This window comes from Pituophis catenifer, unplaced genomic scaffold (genome assembly GCF_029215685.1).
Source record: "Pituophis catenifer annectens isolate HBS135680 unplaced genomic scaffold, rPitCat1.0.hap2 SCAF_8, whole genome shotgun sequence".
Taxonomy (NCBI): Eukaryota; Metazoa; Chordata; class Lepidosauria; order Squamata; family Colubridae; genus Pituophis; species Pituophis catenifer.
In genome coordinates this window covers 43734066-43754235 of record NW_027256888.1, presented here as the reverse complement: position 1 = coordinate 43754235, position 20170 = coordinate 43734066, and the positions used below count along the sequence as shown (strand labels likewise).

Here is a 20170-nt window from a genome sequence, read left to right as displayed (position 1 = left end):
CATAAGTTTCTTGGACAACAAGCAATATAGCATTACAGTATAATATCCATTTTAAAACAAAAGTACTTTACTTAAAGCCCTGTTTTTTGTTTTTGTTTTTTTTAAAAAAACCCTATGTTCTCTTAATAACATTACTGAAATTGATCTGATTTACTTAATGTTTTATACATACATACAACATGTGTGTGGGGTTTGGTTTTTTTGCATTTTTTGTGGTTTTGGAATATTACTAACTAGGAGACTAATATATATTTGAGATTTCCCTTAATAGGAGCACTAATTTTCTATTATTGGAACCTAAGTTGCAATATAATTCAATCATCTGAAAAGTAACAGAAAGAGAAATATTTGTCTTAGAAATTTATCCTAGAATTATTAATATCCAATTAAGAGGGTTTAAAAAAAATTGGAAGATAAAGCATATGATTAAAATTAAAACTAAAGCTGTCATGTTCAAAGTCGATTCTGATAGTAAATGTGCTTAATAGTAAATACACTCATGATGCTACCAGTGGGTAATGAAACAACTGCAACAAAACAACCAAGTTCAGAGAATTCCACTGTAAATGTGCTTTATTGTAAGATCTGGATTATTATACAAGACTGGTTCATAATAGGTACAAAAATATTTTGGTGAGCAGCTCTAGAGTGAGCTGCTAATAAAGGTAACTGGAGAACTAAGGCTGTACTTTTTAAACAAAAACTCAGTAGGATAAAGGCAGGAAAAAAGATGAAGATTCTCATTGCTCAGCGAGGGGGAAAGCCACCCCGGTGAGTACCTCCCCGTCCCCCTCTGAATCCACCTCTTTCCCCTCTGAAATTAGTTCGGTTTCTCTCTCTGCCTCTTTCTCCTCGACCAGCTGAAGTCCCGCCTCTTCCTCCACCCCTTGGTGCACCACCTCCTCGATCTTTTGGTGGTGGTGATTTTGGTCTGAGTCTCTCAATCTCTTCTGTACAACCAGTCAGGTGGGAGTTGGGAGCTGTGAAATATGATGTATATGTTTCGGCATTGAAGTTACTATTTGTGAGTGTGGGTCCAACAGTTAACCAGCCTAAGGGGAGGGAAGGGAACAAAAGGGAAGAGTGAGCCACATACAAAATTGTACCCCTTAATCCTTTCTTCATTGGTTCTTTAATACTACTTAAATTTAGCAGAAGCAACTATTCCCATAAAATAAGAGCAAGTAGAATTAGCAATAAAACTCTACATGATGTAGCTGAATGTCATTTTTGAAAACCACAGATGCTTAATATTTATCCACTAGGACAGTATTTCAATGATATGAGACATTCCCTCTTTAGCTTGCTATTAAGACATTTTAAAAACACATACCGTATTTTCCAGTGTATAAGATGACTTTTTAACACATGAAAATCTTCTCAAAAATCAGGGGTCGTCTTATACTCCGGGTGTCATTCTCCTGTAACCAGGCAGACCAGCCCGAAAGGCTCTGACGATCCAAGCCCTGACGATCTGCTAATAGGCAACTCAGTTGGGATCGCCAGAGCCATGGAGAAGGGAAAAACTTTTCTCTTTTCACATGGCTCTGACGATCCAAGCCCTGACGATCTGCTAATCAGGCAACTCAGTTGGGATCGCCAGAAACATGGAGAAGGGAAAAACTTTTCTCTTTTCACATGGCTCTGACGATCCAAGCCCTGATGATCTGCTAATCAGGCAACTCAGTTGGGATCGCCAGAGCCATGGAGAAGGAAAAAAGTTTTCTCCTTTCACATGGCTCTGACGATCCAAGCTCTGATGATCTGCTAATCAGGCAACTCAGTTGGGATCGCCAGAGCCATGGAGAAGAAAAAAAGTTTGCCCCCTCCAGCTTGCTTACCTTGCTTCGCTTGCCTTGCTTCGCTTGCCTAAATCCATTCCATCAGCAAGCAACTCCCTGCCTGCAATCAAGCAGGCAGGGAGTTGTGGACTTCAACTGCCAGAATTCCTCAGCCAGCAAAACAAAGCTGGCTGAGGAATTCTGGCAGTTGAAGTCTACAAGTCTTAAAGTTGCCAAGGTTGGAGACCCCTGTTCTATTGGGTAAGTTTTTTTTCTCCTTTGGGATCTTTAAAAAAAATAGTTAATTGGGGTTTTTTTTAGTTGTCCTTTTTTAGACCTAGCCATTTAAAGTTTAGGAAGTTTTAAATTTAGCTTTCATATAAAAATAAAAATAAAATAAAATAATATTTGTGCAGCTTTCTGAGATTTAGTATGCTTTTGTAGTGTTTCACTCTAACTACACAAACACACAAAATCTCACAAAGCTGTATGTGGAATTTTGTGTGTGTAAAGTGTGAAAGTTGGGTTTTTGGGCTTTTTGTGGCTGTGTGAGGTTCCTGCTTGTTTCAGGGGCCATTTAGGGTCTAGCACATCTGCTTTTACATTGTGGGTGAGCCAGTTGTGTTGTGTTGTGTGTGTGTAAAGTGTGAAAATTGTTTTTTGGGGCTTTTTGTGGCTGTGTGAAGTTCCTGCGTGTTTCAGGGGCCATTTTGGGTCTAACACAGCTGCTTTTACATTGTGGGTGAGCCATTTGATGTTTTTTAATTTTTATTTGGTGTGCGTTGGAAGAGGGGTAGTCTTATACCGCGAGTATAGCCCAAACCCTATATTTTAACAGGAAAATTCGGGGGTCTTCTTATACGCCCAGTCGTCTTATACGCCGGAAAATACGGTAATCACTAATTATTAATAAAATTATTGAAAATCAGGTATCACGCCCAGAAGTGATACATTTATTTCTGCCTTTCATGTTTATTTCAACTTAGATGTCAATACCCGTATTTCTGCCTTAAGATCTAAATACTGTAATATTCAAATATTCAAATGGGAAATTAGTTTTGCTTGGTGTTCTGAATGAAACAGCTCTGGGTGGCTAGTTTCAAGTATTCTATGATTAGAATGCCTGAACTACTACTATATAAAACGACACAGTTGAGGATAGAGCAAAATTCTAGAACGTTTGGAACACTCAGCAACATTCTGAGGGGAAAAAAAAATTGTGCCTGTCTGCTGAATGCATATATCCTCATTACATCTGCAGTTATTTAGTAAGAAAATGAGCTTGGTAAAATTGTCCTTTATGCGCAACTGGACCACTATACTGCACTGGAAGCCATAACTACTCCTCTAAAATCTACATTTTCCTAAAGCACACAAATTAATTTTATGAAATTTTCATATTTACTATAAAGCTTTTGAAATGATTTAATACAAAGCAAGACTGAGAATAACCTGGACGAATGGTGCTGTCACGTCCAAAAAGATGAAGCCGCCTTCTTCCAAGACAAAAATGTTCAATAATGTGAAATATTTCCACAGGTTTTTCTATGTTACCAATTTCTGGCTCTTCTGTAATAATTAAATCAATGTCAACATTAGCATGGATAAAATCCCCATCTGTACTACGGCGGACAGTTCCTTTAATGCCCATAAGGCAATGTTCCTAAAAAAAAAAAGAAGAAACATTTTTTTCTTTTGTATCAAAAAGGATGGGAGGGGTAGGAGAAATTGAAAGAGAATGTGACTTTTTTGTAAGTTCAATTATGTAATTCATCAAAAATCATCATGGGCCAAGATGTTCTATGGCTTTCTTACACCTCCATAAAATATTAAAACAATTAAAATCATTCAGCAGCAGTAAGAACATGAAAATCCCTATCTAAAAAGTATTACCCTAAAAAAATGTTCTGAAATAAAAATATTTGCTATAAAACCAGTAATGCCACACTGCAAGGTAAGAAAGAAGTCTACAATAAACTACATTACATTGATGTTATTAAGGAAGATACATATTTTGCCTTTTCTCCAAAGCTCAAGAAAGTATACACCGCACTTCTACAATTTTTCCCCACAACCACAAACCTATGTGGCAGGTTAAGAGAAAATGATTGACCCAAAGTAATGCTTGTTTTACCACCCAAATTATTGCCCCAAATAGAGTTGAGTTAAATGCTATGGTAAATTTTATTGATCAAATTACTCGTATCTGTCAAAGAACCCATCACATTACTCAACCCATACTCAGCATTTTGTGTGTGTGTGTGTGTCTATATAAATTTCAGTGTAGTATATATTATCTCTAACAACCCCAGAAGCAATAGAAAACACATTAAATCTGCAAAATGTTTTATGAGCTACTTCAAACCCATCTTATTCAATACAGTTCCATGCTGATATACTGATTTGCAAATAGGCTTTTGAAACTAATTAATACTTTCTTATAAGCTATTTTCAAAGCTCTGCATATTCCTTGTATAGACTCATAAATCACAATTTAAGGGAAGTCAACATTCAGAGTCTAAAACATCCCCAGAAGTATGATTGTGTTTTATAGAACACAACACGGATACAACATGGCCCCCACAGAAAGGGCTCACAATCTGGGAGTCCTCCTGGATATGCAGCTATCCTTGGAGGAACATCTGACGGCTGTAACCAGGGGGACCTTTTATCAGGTTCGCCTGATTCGCCAGTTGCGGCCCTTTCTTGATCGGGATTCCCTGTGCACAGTCACTCACGCCCTCATCACCTCTCGCCTTGACTACTGCAATGCTCTCTACATGGGGCTCCCCTTGAGGGGCACCCGGAGGCTCCAGCTGGTCCAGAACGCAGCAGCGCGGATAGTGATGGGAGCAGCATGGCGCTCCCATGTAACACCCTCCTGCGCGAGCTGCACTGGCTCCCGGTGGTCTTCCAGGTGCGCTTCAAGGTGTTGGTTATCACCTTTAAAGCGCTCCATGGCATAGGGCCTAGCTATCTTCGAGACCGCCTGCTGCTACGGACGACCTCCCAGCGACCCGTGCGCTCCCACAGAGAGGGCCTCCTCAGGGTGCCATCAGCCAAACAATGTAGGCTGGTGACCCACAGGGGGAGAGCCTTCTCTGTGGGGGCACCTACCCTCTGGAATCAGCTGCCCCCAGAGATAAGGAGAATCCAAGACCTCAGTGCCTTCCACCGTGCCCTTAAAACCCACTTTTTCCAGCAAGCCGGGCTGGCTTAAGAAGAAATTTTTTAAATTTTTAAATGTTTAATTGGTTTGTGGGTTTTTAAATTTTGGGCCAAATTTATATAGATTTTAATTGTTTTTAATATTTGTATTTCATGTTTTTAATTCTGGCTGTGCACCGCCCTGAGTCCTCAGGGAGAAGGGCGGTATATAAATTGAAAATAAATAAATAAATAAATAAAAAAACATGAAGTTTGAACAAACTGGTTTTAACACCTCCTCCCCCCCACCCATAAAAAGGAAAAGAAACAGACAATGACATTGTGTATCTTCTTTTTAAAGATAATATTGGAATGCAATTGTATAAGAGGCCTCTATGTGGAAAGTCTACATAGTTACCTTTGGGGTGGATAGATTTATCTCGTTTCAGAAAAATGATCCAAAAGGCCAATTTTCCACAAATTATTAAATGTTGCTTTACTGAAGCCACCAGATGGTTTTTACAAAATTATGAGTGAAGATGAATAACAATTTCCAGAACTCTCCCAAAAGCTGTGTAAGTTCCAAATTCTGAAAAACCAGGTAAGGGAAGATGTCCCTTCAGATATAGAAAACGGTTCACTTTTACTATCTCTGGCAAGCACACTACTTGGATTAGGCAAGTCTGTCTTAAACCAACTTTTTCTCACCTGGCAACTTCTAGATGGATTGAACTTCAATTCCCATAATCCCTAAACATTATGGTAATACATTTGGAATCACCAATTTAAAGAACGTTGATACTGTATGTCAGTGCTAATATTTCTAGACCTTGATTTTAAAAAAAAGACTAAACCACTGTGGAAGTAACTGATTAAGAAAAAAAGAATACAGCTCATAAATATGAGCTATTGTAATGCTCTCTACATGGGGCTCCCCTTGAGGTGCACCCGGAGGCTCCAACTGGCGCAGAGTGCGGCCGCGCGGGTGGTTATGGGAGCAACATGGAGCTCCCATGTAACACCTCTCCTGCGCGAGCTGCACTGGCTCCCGGTGGTCTTCCGGGTGCGCTTCAAGGTTTTGGTTACCACCTTTAAAGCGCTCCATGGCTTGGGACCTGGTTATTTACGGGACCGCCTACTACCATCAACAGCCTCCCACCAACCAGTACGCTCCCACAGAGAGGGGCTCCTCCAGGTGCCGTCGGCCAAATGTCGGCTGTCGGCCCTTAGGGGGAGAGCCTTCTCTGTGGGGGCACCGACGATCTGGAATGAGCTCCCCCCAGAGATACGGAGGATTCCGGATCTGCGCACCTTCCGCCGCGAGTTGAAGACGCTTTTATTTCATCAAGCTGGCCTCGCCTAAATCTTTTCCCTTTTAAGTGTAAATTCTAAATTTTTAATGGATTTTAAAATATGGGTATTTTAAATTATGGCTATTAATTCAGCCAAATTTATTTAATTCATTTTATTCGATTTTAAATTTTGTATATCTATGTGTTTTATTTCATGGCTGTGCACCGCCCTGAGTCCTTCGGGAGTAGGGTGGTATAGAAATTCAATAAAATAAATAAATAAAAATAAAATAAATATCTAGTGATTACTTTTTCTTTATGCTTTGAGACTTGCAATCTCTTAAAAAACCATAATAGTAACAAATAATTTTAAGACATAGTCATTATTCATCACTATGGAATATTTTTTTTTTAATTTCTATGAGAATGATGATATATTTAAAAATGTTACATTTTGTTTAGTGACATAGAATTTACTATTACCAACAAATGATACTGAGTATTTCAGGAACCTAATTTTTCTTTTTTCCTCTAGGGAAGAGGTATTTTAGGAGGCAGTTTAGATTAGTCTCGAGGAAGATGCTCAAATAGCCCACTGATACTATTTTCTAGGGCAGTGATTTTCTAAGTGTGGTTGTGGATGATCACTTACTGCAGTCTTCTCATGGTCCACAGTCCACTTGCCATCTTAATCCTCCCCACCAATGCTGACATTTAGCCACTAAGAGCCGGCATACTTAACTGCCTCAGCCATGAATCTACACAATGAATCTTTACATTGTCCAAATAATTCTATAAACATTAGCACTAGCATTCAGAAAACTGACAATAGTAAACAAGTCTCAAATGAAGTTACCAGCTGCAAAACCATATGTGTTCTGCCAAGTGGGATTTCACACAAGCAGTCCCCCAAAAAGGTGCAAATAGAAACTTAGATGAACGTCTAACATTGGGATTTCATTAGGGTAAAGATCAACTCACTCTTCCATCCATTTTGTTAATGCTCAAGCATTTTGTGCTAAACATACCTGACCAGCAGGTTTGTGTTTATGAATTATTATAGCACAAGGTACATACAAATTTTAAATAATATTGATAATTTTGTATTAAATGTTGCGATAAGAAAGAGTTTGAAAATGCTTTAGAAATAGGCAGAATAAAAAGACATACACAAATATAGGTAGTCCTTACTTAATGACAATCTGATCAGCAACTGTTTGTAGTTACGTCAGCACTGAACAAATGCTACTTATGTCCAGTCTCCAAAGTTACAGCCATTGCAACACCCTCATGTCCACAGAATCAAAATTTGAGCATTCAGCTGCCTGCCTGCAGTTAATAACTGCAGAAGCACTTTCTCCATCCACCTCTCCCTCCTCCATCTCTGCCCTTTTGGCCATCCTGCACAGTGACACTCCTTGGCAGCACTGGCAATGCCACCAGTGCTTGGTCTGAAGTAGAGGCTCTGGGCCTTCAGCAGTCTCAAGTCAGGCACTACTGCCCTGGGAAGCCATCGCTAAAAATACAGTGATGGGGAGGATAGGTGGGAGGAGTTTGAGAGTTTGTAATCAAATGTTGATCATATGACTACGGAAAAAGTACATACATGTGAGAACCAGTAAGAAGTCACTTTTTTTAGCACTGTTGTAACTTCAAACATTTGCCAAACAAATGTTCTTATGGCAAGGACTATATTTATTTTATGGTCCATGTTTAGATAAAGGGCGAGGAAGATTCATGAATTTCTGTCAAACATATAGAAATATCTCAAAATCTGCTCTTCTTACAAAACAATTACTCAAGCAATAAGCACAGTTGTCAAAGCAATAGGTAAGAGTCCAAATATTGCTGAAGTACTGAATACTAGAAAGAAGTTAACACAGCCCCACATTATTCTAGAGAAAATCAGAATAATTCTCCCTTGCCTCCATTTAATTTACATCTCAACATAGAACAAAATGAAAGCTAACAATGTTGAATTCCTAACTACAGCAAAACTGTAGCAAAAAGAAAACTATAAAAGATATTCTACACCTCTTCCATCATCTTTCTGAAAGGTGAAAAAAGCCTAATTTTTCCATGATACTTTGATTTGCATTTCAATAAAATAAGTAAGTGCTTCCCAGAATTTTCCAGAGTTTCATGTTGTAACCAGAAGTTCAATACTGCATCATGTCTTTCACTTGTAAACACATTTTTAAGTAGTAAGTGAAGCTACTTGTTCTGCAAGTATTTTCGTAAAACTAAAATTACTATCAACAGCAACAGAGCACTTAAAAAGTATCTGCTGACATAACACAGGGAGAAGACGATGAGAAATTCAAAGATATACCTTCGTTCTTTGAAAAACAGCTTTGGGGTCCAGAGTCTTGGTCTTTCCAGGATTATTTTTATTTGTTTTAATCCAACATATATCTTCACATCTTCTGTATCCCCATTTGCGCAAACACTACCAGAATTCAACAAAACAGAATTTTTGTATAATACAGCAAAGAACAAGAACAATGCACTGGAGACAAGTTTAGACAAAGGTAACAAGGCTGATGAAAACAAATTCCTTCTTTTCATTTTTCATTAATTTTTCCTGAAGAGAATGTTGGCAGATCCTATTGAATGGGGTAGTGTGTCACTAATGTACCTCTGGGCTCAATATGAGATGCCCTTTTTCCTGAAGTATAGCCTATTCCACTCAGTAGGAACTGTGATCCTCTTTTACAGGAGCACTGAAATACAAGTACAGGGAGGATGAAGCTCCACTATTGTTAACCAACTAAGTAGGCTTAACTCTGGATATAGTCCAATTTATTAATTCAATTGTTTTTAAAGAAAAACCCGATTTCTTCTGTAATTTTCCTAGAGACCAGATTGCTAAACTTCAAGTAATTAACAGGTTTTCAAGCAATGTCTCTGTTATAGTATATATTTATTTGAATCCCTTCAACATTTTAAAAATATGTTGAATATGTTGCATATGTTGCAAATCATGGGTGATTTATACATTACCTATGGAATTAAACATACTGATGGCACAATTTTATGTATATATGTATGCATGCATGTAATGTACAGAAGTTGGTGCGATGGCTCAGCAGTTAAGATGCAGGGCTTGTCAGTTGGAAAGCCAACAGCCCAGGTTTGAGACCCGAACATCATGTGATGGGATGAGCACCTGTCCTCACCCTAGTTCCTGCTAAGCTGGTTTGAAGGCATGCAAATGCAAGTAGATAAATAGGTACCAGTTCGATGGGAAGGTAACAGCACTCCATGACATTAACCTGGCCGCATGACCTCAGAAAGTGCTGACTCAATAGTCCTTGAAACGGAGATGAGCCCCACCCACTATAGTCAGCAATGATTAGTGGAATAAAATCCATAGGGACAAAAATGGACCCTACAAATATTTGTAGGACTTGGCTTTCAAGACTTCCTGTAGTTGATTCTTAGTCAGAGACTCTTAGACAGATATTTTTTTTATATGCTGGCCTTATCTGAAAGCTTCCCTTGAATCAGTTGTTATTATTTGTTTCAATGACAAAGAATTACATCATCTTACCACTCTGCCGAGATCCAGGCCCTCACCAGAACCACACCAAAGAAAGACAAACGATCGTGGGGCAGCAATTTCTTCTATGTCCAACTTCATAATCTGCAAAAAGTAGAAAATGTGTAATGTTTTAAGCAAAACCATTTGCAAAGCAGAGTGCAGCAAACACCCTGCACTTCTGGGAAAGCACTAGGAAGAAATTATATAATAAATAAATGGTCTTTCTTAAATAATACACCAGTTTTTATCTACTTGTCAAAGTGTCAAAAATAAAGGCAAAGAAAATACAACAATGCAGACATTCATGTTTGATATCAGTAGTGCATAAATCGCTCTAGAGAGGCAAAGATACAGAAATAATAACTTTATAACTTATTTCTTTAATACTTTTGTAATTATTAAAGATCAGTGGTTTTAACATATTAAATTCAGAGATTTAATAGAAGAAATTCATGATCAAAGGCTACAAGGCTGTTTTTATTATGAATTTCAACCAATACTTCAAATGCAAAATTTTAATTGCTTCTTTCCTATTATCTTAATTGTTCTCTGTAACAACATACAGAGTGATTTATCTGGCACATGTTATTTAGCAAACCTTGATTTTTAAAAAGTCTCCTTATAACTACCACCAAATATTCAAAGTTTATTTGTTTACACATTTTGTTCTAAGAACACTAAGTGAAGGATTCTTATGGCTCATATTATTTTTATGCAACAGTTCTTACTTTATTGCTTCATAACTGCATATTGTATAAATTGTTTCTAAATCTACCAATTAGAAATAGATGATGGTAGACAGCTTACTGCAGCTGCAACTTTAAAGTGAGCTAAATGTTAACATGACAGAATTACTAATGATACATGGTTTTAAAAATGAAAGTATTACTTATCTTTCATATTTTAAAAGGATGATGAAAGAGCATTCACAGGAAATCTGAAAAGCAGCTAGATAAAAGGCATTTCAAAAGCCAATTCATGTAAAACAGTAACAAAACAAGACTGTCTTAATTTTTCTTTTGTTTGTTTTCTATAGCAAACTCACATCATCCCATGTCCAGCATTTCTCATTAGCAGTAATGCCAGTCTCTCTATAGTATTCTTCCAATGGTGGTTCGAAAAGTATCACATCAAACTTAGACTTGAGTTCACGAAGTTCAAAAGCTTCCAGTTCAGCTTGTAAATACCTATCATACAAATGAAAAATACATTGTTATTATTATTATTATTTTTTAATTTGATTTATATGCCGCCCTTCTCCGGAGACTCAGGGCGGCTTACAATGTGTTAAGCAATAGCCTTCATTCTTTTGTATATTTTATACAAAGTCAGCTTATTGCCCCCACAAACTGGGTCCTCATTTCACCTACCTTAGAAAGGATGGAAGGCTGAGTCAACCTTAAGCCTTGGAGAGATTCGAACCAGCAGAAATTGCAGGCAGCTGTGTTAATAACAGGGTGCACTAAACCCCTGTACTATCAAGGCTCTTCCTTTTGATTAGTTTTCTAGGTTGACAATTTCACAATGTCCATTTTCCAACTGTGATATTTAAAGCAAGTTGTGCAATTGTCTTAGATTGAGATGTGCGATTTACACATGCAACACACATAGTACTTTGTGCACAAAAGCAGTTTTCTTGAGAAAGCAATTCACATTTGTAGAATAATTTGTAAATAAAATCTGATAACTGTTTAGGTTGATACTCAGAAACTAAATTCTGAAAGTTAATCTGGCTATCATTACCTTATTAAAATTTACAAATATTGCTATAAAATTACTATTCTAATTAAATAAAAATTAATTTGGGATAAGCAATTTCTGAAATAAGCACCAAAGTAAATTTAAAAACCCACTTTCCAAAATTAATTTAAATGGGCTGTATCCAATAATTTAGCAGTCTATCACTGTTGAAACAGCATCTATTAGTTTAACAGATTCTTCCTGCTTCACTTCTGCCCCATCATCTATAAAATATTTTCTGAAGCAGTTGGGAACTTTCAAAACAAATGGGAACCAAGAATGAGAGATGCACAAGAAGAATTCTAGCTATGGAAATGCAACCTTGCTGTTTAATATGGGAGACAGCCCAATGGTTTGTAAAGCCGCTTTACATCAAGAAAGTTGTTTAGACTATGGTAGGCAAGCTGTGGGGTAATTGATATTGCTGAACTACATCTCCCTATCTATTAGCATTGATCCCAAAGAATGAGGGAGTGCCACAAGTTATCTATTTCTGATTTATTAACAAGGAGCCCTTACGCCAAGAAAATTATTCTTATTTTAATCCATTGATGTAGTAAATGTGTGTTATTTACACATTTCAAACTAAGGCTTATGAACTGTAGGTATTTGCAAACAGCAGAAGAAAAAAGAAAATCTGATAAAATGGTCAAGAGCAAAAATTCACTAAGAAAGCACACCAAAGAAAATAGATTAATAATTTTGAAGTTTATATATACAACCTAAAACATTCCCATTGTCAACAGGTGTTCACAGAAAAATCTTAATTTGCAGTCAACTAAAGATAATCCTGTCTAGACAAAAGAATCCAGTTTATTCAAAGTATTTACATTGGAGGGGTGTTAGATTTAGATATTAGCTCATCTTTCAGCCTGATGAGTTCCCGGAGTTTTGGATATTCTTCAAATCTATCTGCTAAACCTAAGATAAAAACACATATATGTTATACTACAGAAACAACTTTCAAATACATGTGTCACAAAATAGGCACCCTAACATATTTGATTTAGATCACAGCTCTATTGTTTCTTTTCGTTATGATTTGAGCTCAGCGCAATTTAGCCGAACACTATTAAGAACATAAATAAGAATATTTATCCAGAGTGTTAGCCACTTCAGTGCACATCTTCTAAACTCATTTATAATTTTGCACAATGTGCTTAAATTACTATGAAATGCAATGCATAGACAACATAACATAAAATAAAATTCTTCATATTAGTTTTCGGAGTTTAACTTGTCTCAATGCAAATTAATGTCCGTGTCTCTGGATTTTTAAAGAGTAATAAGAGTTCTTACTTATTTGAAACTATTTATGGCATGACTGGTATTATTTTGGCTACATACAACTCAAACAACTGTTGATATCTCCAACTTGCAGATTTAAAATCCTTAACTGTGACTGTTTACTGTCTTTTTATTTTTAAATATAATTTTGATTAAGAATGTTGATTATAACACCTAAAACAAATTGTTTACTTTATTTTTAGAAGTTGCTATTTGAACTGAACTGATTATAGGTAGTCCTCAATTTATGAAATTGTCAATCAAATGTCATGATGGCTGTAATGTGGATCATGTGACCAGACCTGATTTTACAAGTTTACAACCTTTGCTGGAGTGAAGGCTGTTAATCAAATGCTGCAGTTGTAAAGCTAACACCATGGTTATTAAGAAAACCCATTGCTCACTATGGGGCAATTTTTGCCAATAAAGTGTGATCACATGATATGTGTTGCAAAGGGCCATAAATGTACGCCAGTAACCAAGCCTCCAAAATGTGGTCATGTGACCAGGGGGGTGGATATCAGAACTTTGAATTTGGATCGTACATAGCTTTTTCAGGACGCATTGTGACTTCAAATCAGCCACTAAGTGACTGGTTGTAAATTAAAGTCCATTGTACTGAAATATAATTATTTTCTGCTCCCAACTTGAGTTTTATATTTTATACTGATGCCTCCACATTAAATATGAGAAAACTTAAGAAAATGGTTATTTAAAAAAAAATTAAGCATCCAATAGCCACTATATTACAGGAACAGACCTTTCTTCTAAAACTAGGAAACTTTTGACCATGAAATCGATAATCACGGCTATTGATTATCCAATTATTACTCACATTTATCTAAATATAATTGCCAACTCCACTGTTACTTTTCATTTGACAGATAGTTCAAATACATCTATGAATAGAAAATGGAAAGCCTGTACTTTTCTCAGAATAAATAAAACCTCTTACAGCCTGTACACAGAAATCTTTTATAAATCTATTATAAATTCCTCTGACATACCCACATCTCTGATGAAATTTTGAGGTCTGTGTCCAGTGTCCACAAAATGCTGACAGTAATCATTATGAGGATTTAAGCTCTGTGTCCCCTAAGGGAAGAAAATCACCTAAGAATTAACATTAGCAAAATGAAGCATATCACTGATACACAGATTTGATATTATCACCTGCATATGGTTATCCATGTCTCCTAGACTCTTAGCTATTATTCCAGACTGCTGATATAATTTAGTTTAATAATGACATCTGAACAATAGATTTCATTTCTCCTTTTTCAACAAAGACTGCATTAATTATATATTCAAGATAATGTATTTTTCTTTAGCATATAAATGCCCAAAATGAGGAACAGCTATTTTTGAGTGAAATGTTTTCTCTGATTTCCATCAAAACATCGTTTGGTATAGCAGATGCTCCTGTATTGATGGCAACTGTGAAATATTGTTTAAATTAGCTAAATTGAAATAGATGCACCTGTGATCAGTTTTGTTGATCTTAAAAGCGTATTCAAATCCTAAATGTGTGTAACCAGAGATCTCAATAATAACATTCAAGTGGAAGGTAGAACAGTAAAGTTGAAATATTCTGTAAATTTATTTTCAGCCCTTTTTGGTCATATAAAAACTAAAGACCTCTGAATGTAAAAATAAGATATAAAATGCAAATAACATAATACAAATCAATAAAGTAAATATAAAAACATAATAGATTTAAAAATCATAACAGCTATTTACCTTAAGAAAAGTACTGGAATCTTTGTAAATTTCTTCTTCGTATGGTAGATTCTCTTCATCTTGCGGAAGCTCCACTTCATCCTTTGGAATAAAGCACATTTTATGTGTGTGTAGAAACAGGGTGTTTCTCTTCTCATTAGCATTCCGCTTCTTAATGAAGAAAGAAGATGGCTGTCTATGAATACTGTCTCCCTGAAACAGCAGATCATGAGTAGTCCCAGTGTAAGTCTGGGAAAGCAGTCAGTGAACCAATTACATTTTCCCCAAAACACTGTTTAACCAAGAAAAATAAAACTTAAAAATGATTTAAAAAACCCAAATGTTTTAATATCATATACCTTCTATCTTGGGTGAATCACTCTATCAGAGATATGCCTTTCAAAGTCATAATGCACATAACTATTGCTGCTTAAGAAGGATTTATTTATTTATTTAGATTCATCCTCTGCCCTTTCTTCAGGAGCTCAAGGCAGCATGTATTGCACGCCATTCTATTTATCCACACAATTCCTCAGTACTGAGTGAGAATAACAAGCCTAAAGTCCTCTGCTTAACTTTTGTAGCTGAGAGTGGGCTTCCCTAGGGACAATCCAATGTCTCAGCCACAATACTACACTGGATCTCATGGAGAGTATATCAGAAGGCAAGTGGATCTTTCTAACTCGTCATGTATTTTAGTAGATCGCATCTTCTTGTGATTTGGTTCCATCGCTAGTTGGTGTTTGTTTTTTTCTTCATAGTTCTATTACAGGTAGTCTTCAACTTACGACCACAATGGAGCCCAACATTTCTGCTGCTAAGTGAGCCATCTGTTAAATGAATTTTGCTCCATTTTATGACCTGCTTGCTCACTGAAGTTAACAACACAGTTGTTACATGAATCTGGCTTCCACATTGATTTTGCTTATAAGGAGGTTGCAAAAGGTGATCACATGACCCTGGGACATCATAAATGAGTCACTTGCCAAACATCTGAATTTTGATCATGGGACCACGGGGATGCTGTAATGGTTGTAAATGTGAAAAACAGTCATAAGTCACTTTTTTTTTTAGTGCTATTGTAATTTTGAATGGTCACTAAATGAGCTGTTGCAAATCAAGGGACTTCCTGTATTTAAATAACCTAGAATCTCTATTGTGAATGGGGTGCTAATTTTTTTCTATGTATGTATATATGGATGTATACATCAATACATTTGCTCCTTATAAAGAATACATCATATCTATTTATAAGATTCAAAAATATTGTCCTTTCTAAAGACAAAACAAACAAAAATGTTTATAAACAAGCATTGCTAAAATACTTTTAAATATTTATAATAAAATCTTTTAATGTAAGTGTTAAAGATTTTGGCATGTAAAATGATTATTAGAAAGATTCAAATCATATATTTCTATTTTTGAAACAGATGTCTTTTTTCTTTTTTAAAGTCACTTTCTTACTTTATATTCTTCTATTTCTTCTTCATCAGCTTCTCCCTCATCAGGATATCTACGTTTAAAATTTGGAGCAGATGTACCATAAGCAGCCCTAGAAATATGAATATTGAATGTATGTTAGTTTAAAACAAATTTCATAAGATGCTGAGAAAAGTTAATTTAAGATGTGCTGATCCTTGTTGTACTGCTTCTATCATCCTACTTTTTATAAAAGTATTGTAGGAAAACTGCCAACAGACTGGAGTTCGATCTTGAAAGGACTCAAAGATCTTTACATTCTTCTGAGGTTGGTAAAACGAAGACACAGATTGTTGGAGGCAATATGTAAGTAATGCTTCTACATTATAAACTGCCTGGAGAGTGCTGTAAAGCACTATGGGGGTGTTATATAAGCCTTAATGCTATTGCTATGAAAAGAATTCTTTTGGGATTCAGTAGCCTTTTAGCAAATAAAAAAGGATTGAAGAAAGGCAGTCCTTTCAAAGAACTCTCAGTCCTGAAAAAGGTTCTCCCTTATTTCACTAAGATTTCAAGATAATTGATTGTCATTCAGGAATTGAAATCATAACTCTGAAAAGAAATGACATTTTAAACTCTTTATATCATGTCTATATCTTTGGCTGGACAGTGGTTCAGTGGCTAAGACGCTGAGTTTGTTGAAAAGTTGGCAGTTCAGCGGTTCAAATCCCTTGCGCTGCTCCCATTACTTGTTCCAGCTTCTGCCAACCTAGCAGTTCGAAAGCACATATAAAATGCAAGTAGAAAAATAGGGACCACCTTTGGTGGGAAGGTAATAGCGTTCCGTGCGCCTTTGCCGTTTAGTCATACCGGCCACATGACCACGGAGATGTCTTTGGACAGCGCTGGCTCTTTGGCTTTGAAACGGAGATGAGCACCGCCCCCTAGAACCAGGAATGACTAGCACATATCTGTGAGGAGAACCTTTACCTTAATCTTTTCTTCTGTGTTGTTATCAGAAGTGGGTTTCAGCAGGTTCTGACCAGTTTTGGAGAACCGGTAGCGGAAATTTTGAGTAGTTTGGAGAACTGGTAGTAAAAATTCTGACTGGCCCTGCCCCCATCTATTCTCTGCCTCCCAAGTCTCAGCTGATCGGGAGGAAATGGGGATTTTGCAGTATCCTTTCCCTGCCATACCCACCAATCCACGCCCACCAAGCCACACCCATAGAACTGGTAGTAAAAAATTTTGAAACCCACGACTGGTTGTTATATATTAATGATATTAACTATTGTAATTCTCTTCTGAGTAACTTTTCATTGCATGTCTGATGATACCAACATAAAGCCTTATCACAGATATACTAAACATTTAGCTTAGATATACATAAAATAGGTTTATATTTTATTGAGGACCCAGATTGTTGGGAGCAATATGCTGACACTGTAAACCGGTTAGAGAGGGCTGTGAAGTGGTATATAAGTCTAAGTGCTATTGCTATATAAAATTATAAGATTCAGATCGCTATGCATTTACAAGAGACCCAAATTTACCAAATAAAGTAAATATTCAAATTCTAGGATAGAATCTGTTTTCAAACATTTGGTTGGAAATTGAAAACTCAATTTGGGTTAAAATAACAACAAGCAAAATTAACTAAAGTTTCTTAGCAGGAACTTCCAATTCTCTCTGCATGTTTATCATGTTTGCATGATAATAATAATAAAAAAAATCGCTTGATGCAAACCTGCATGTTTCTCTCGTTTCGGCAATTTCCCTTTGCTCATCCTTGCTGTTTAGCACTGCACCAATACTATCAGCATTTTCAGCTCCCAGCTAGAATATGGAGAAGAAAAGAAGGGTTCAGAAGATGATTACAGGAGCAATATTCTACTAACCATTAGCATTATATTATACTATTAGGGTTACTATATCCACGCAGCCCCAGTAGGTCTTTACATCAGGGGTCCCCAACCTTGGCAACTTTAAGCCTGGAGGACTTCAACTCCCAGAATTCCCCAGCCAGCAAAGCTTGTCTGGGGAATTCTGGGAGTTGAAGTCCTCCAGGCTTAAAGTTGCCAAGGTTGGAGACCTCTGCTTTACATCACAACTCTGCACCAATAGACCCCATTCCCCGCCCTTCTTTTAAACCTGAGCCACGGAACCCGCACGAGCGGCCTCTCTTCCCAAGGACGATCTCTCGGTCACCGGGCGTCAGGTACCTGCTGAGCCAGAAGTTGCCGGCGTAGTTTCTGCCGCTCCCTGATCTCCTGCAAGCGGCTGTTCATCCTCCTCCGCCAAAGCCGTCCGCTGAGAAGTCGCCGCCTCGCCGACGCTCATTTCACGCGACGCTTGCAGAATCGCCGACCGGAAACAAGAGGCGGAGATTTAGAAAACGTCATAACCCAGCGATGACGCCATTTCTGCGCTTTCTGGCAGAAGACTGAAGTTCTGCTTCCGCGTGTTTGGGGAAAGTAGCAATGCTTCCCAGGAAGTATGTACATATTGCAAATGGTTCTTGCAAATTAAGCTATTATGAACGATATTTTATTTATTAAAAGAGCATGCGTTCTTCGTTTTTCCAAGGCGAGGGTGGACTACATTGTAGCCTAGGCTAATACTGTATTCTCTGCGGCTGTATTCTATCAGCCTCTTAATCATTGTTTTCAAAAAAACTTGACTCTAAATATCTAGTAGTGTTAAATATACTGCTCAAAAAACTAAAGGGAACACAAGCAGAAGACATCCGAGATCTGAATGAATGAAATGGCCTTATTAAATACTTTGTTCTTTACATACAGTAGTTTATACACTGCTCAAACAACTAAAGGGAACACAAAACTACTGTATATAACGAACAAAGTACTTAATAAGGCTATTTCATTCATTCAGATCTCGGATGTCTTCTGCTTGTGTTCCCTTTAGTTTTTTGAGCAGTGTATTTATTTAAACACGAAAGGGAGGGGGGCGGATTGCACATTCTTAGCATACCGTACCGATGTTTTGTGCACGCCTGTTTTAAGTTTATTTCTGACGGTTGAGGCATTTGCATTGTTCCGTCATTCAGCTTGCAGTGAATAAATTTTTCATTTACATGTTGCAAAAATTAGGGGAAAAAAAAGAAGAGTAAACATATTGCGAAAAATAAAATATAGTGATACATCTCCGCATAAACTGTATGATTTATAACAATTTCAGCAAGCTTGTGCAAGAAAAAAAATACAATTTTGGAGGTCCTAAAAATGAATATTACCTTAAGCTTCTCTGTAGGTAATAGTTAGAATAAAGGAGATATTTGTTAGAAAGATTTAATAGCTTTAAAAGGAGAGCACAAGAAGGTACTTTAGAAGTAGAATTTGCAGGGTCCAAAGGAGGACACTGACAATCAAAAAGAAGGGCACACTTATTGGGCTATTAATATTTGCTACATTCATTGGTGAGGAAAGGATTACAAGTGAGTACCCAGGCACATAATGGAGCAACCACAACAAGAGGAATGGGCTAGTGCCAACTGATTGCCTAGCATGCTGGCTGCCAACTGGTTAAGAAGCAAAAGCCCCCAGCATTTAACCAATTACGGTGCTTTCAATATCTGATGGCAGCTCAAGACAGGAGGATACTAATCAACTAATTAAAATCACAGAGCTGAGTTTATTAACTTGCGGTTAGCACATATTAGGGAAGCACTGCATGTTGGAGAAAAGCTATTCAGTAATCTTGTTATATGCTTGAAAAACCAGGCAATATTTGATTTTATGGCTATGTCTGCCAGAGAGGACATAGAGACAAAAAAGGATATGTCCTCCTTTTGTTTGATAATCCTACTTAGGAGTCTTCAAAAATTAACTTCCATGAATTTGATGTGGGAGTTGACAATTTATATGTAAATAGTCTACACCAGGGGTGTCAAACTCGCGGCCCACAGGCTGGATGCATCATGTGCTGGCCTCGTCCCCACCCAGTTTAGTGAAGGGGAAAAAAGTCCTTGACGACATGAGTTTGACACCCAGGTCTACATCAAAGATACATCCTGCAAAATTTCAGAACTGGTATATAGTTTCCACTATTCTCAATAGTAGTATAAAGAGACAACCATTTGTTTTGTTTTTTGTAAGCAGAAAGTTTTGGTATCATAAATTTACAATTTTAGATTGTTTGTTCTGTTCTATCAACCTTATGATCTGCAACAGCTTGGTGCTGAAGTATATATAAATTTAAAGTGTGAATCTAAAAAGATATAC

General features: G+C 36.9%; 1 protein-coding gene across 2 annotated transcripts; it reads right to left on the bottom strand.

Annotated features, from left to right (window-relative positions):
* Window positions 1-546: 546 nt before the first annotated feature.
* On the bottom strand, window positions 547-18244 carry METTL14 (methyltransferase 14, N6-adenosine-methyltransferase non-catalytic subunit). Of its 2 annotated transcripts, none has more exons than XM_070948402.1 (11): window positions 18152-18244; window positions 17677-17765; window positions 15975-16062; window positions 14532-14723; window positions 13799-13886; window positions 12335-12425; window positions 10810-10951; window positions 9774-9866; window positions 8553-8669; window positions 3234-3444; window positions 547-1052 (listed from the first exon to the last, which is right to left on the bottom strand). In XM_070948402.1, exons 1-11 carry the CDS (start codon window positions 18215-18217, stop codon window positions 748-750), a joined length of 1482 nt encoding a protein of 493 aa, XP_070804503.1. In that variant the 5' UTR covers window positions 18218-18244; the 3' UTR covers window positions 547-747. The 2 variants fall into 2 exon arrangements, with proteins under 2 accessions (XP_070804503.1, XP_070804504.1); XM_070948403.1 differs by having other exon boundaries at window positions 14532-14612.
* Window positions 18245-20170: the final 1926 nt, after the last annotated feature.

What these genes read in the sequence shown, in the direction of transcription:
- METTL14 (XM_070948402.1), bottom strand. Translation starts at nt 18,217, where the DNA reads ATGAACAGCCGCTTGCAGGAGATCAGGGAGCGGCAGAAACTACGCCGG. An exon ending in GGCAACTTCTGGCTCAGCAG is followed by an intron (nt 17,766 to 18,151) that starts GTACCTGACGCC and finishes TCCATATTCTAG; the next exon opens with CTGGGAGCTGAAAATGCTGA. An exon ending in TGACAGCACCATTCGTCCAG is followed by an intron (nt 1,053 to 3,233) that starts GTTATTCTCAGT and finishes CCCTCCCCTTAG; the next exon opens with GCTGGTTAACTGTTGGACCC.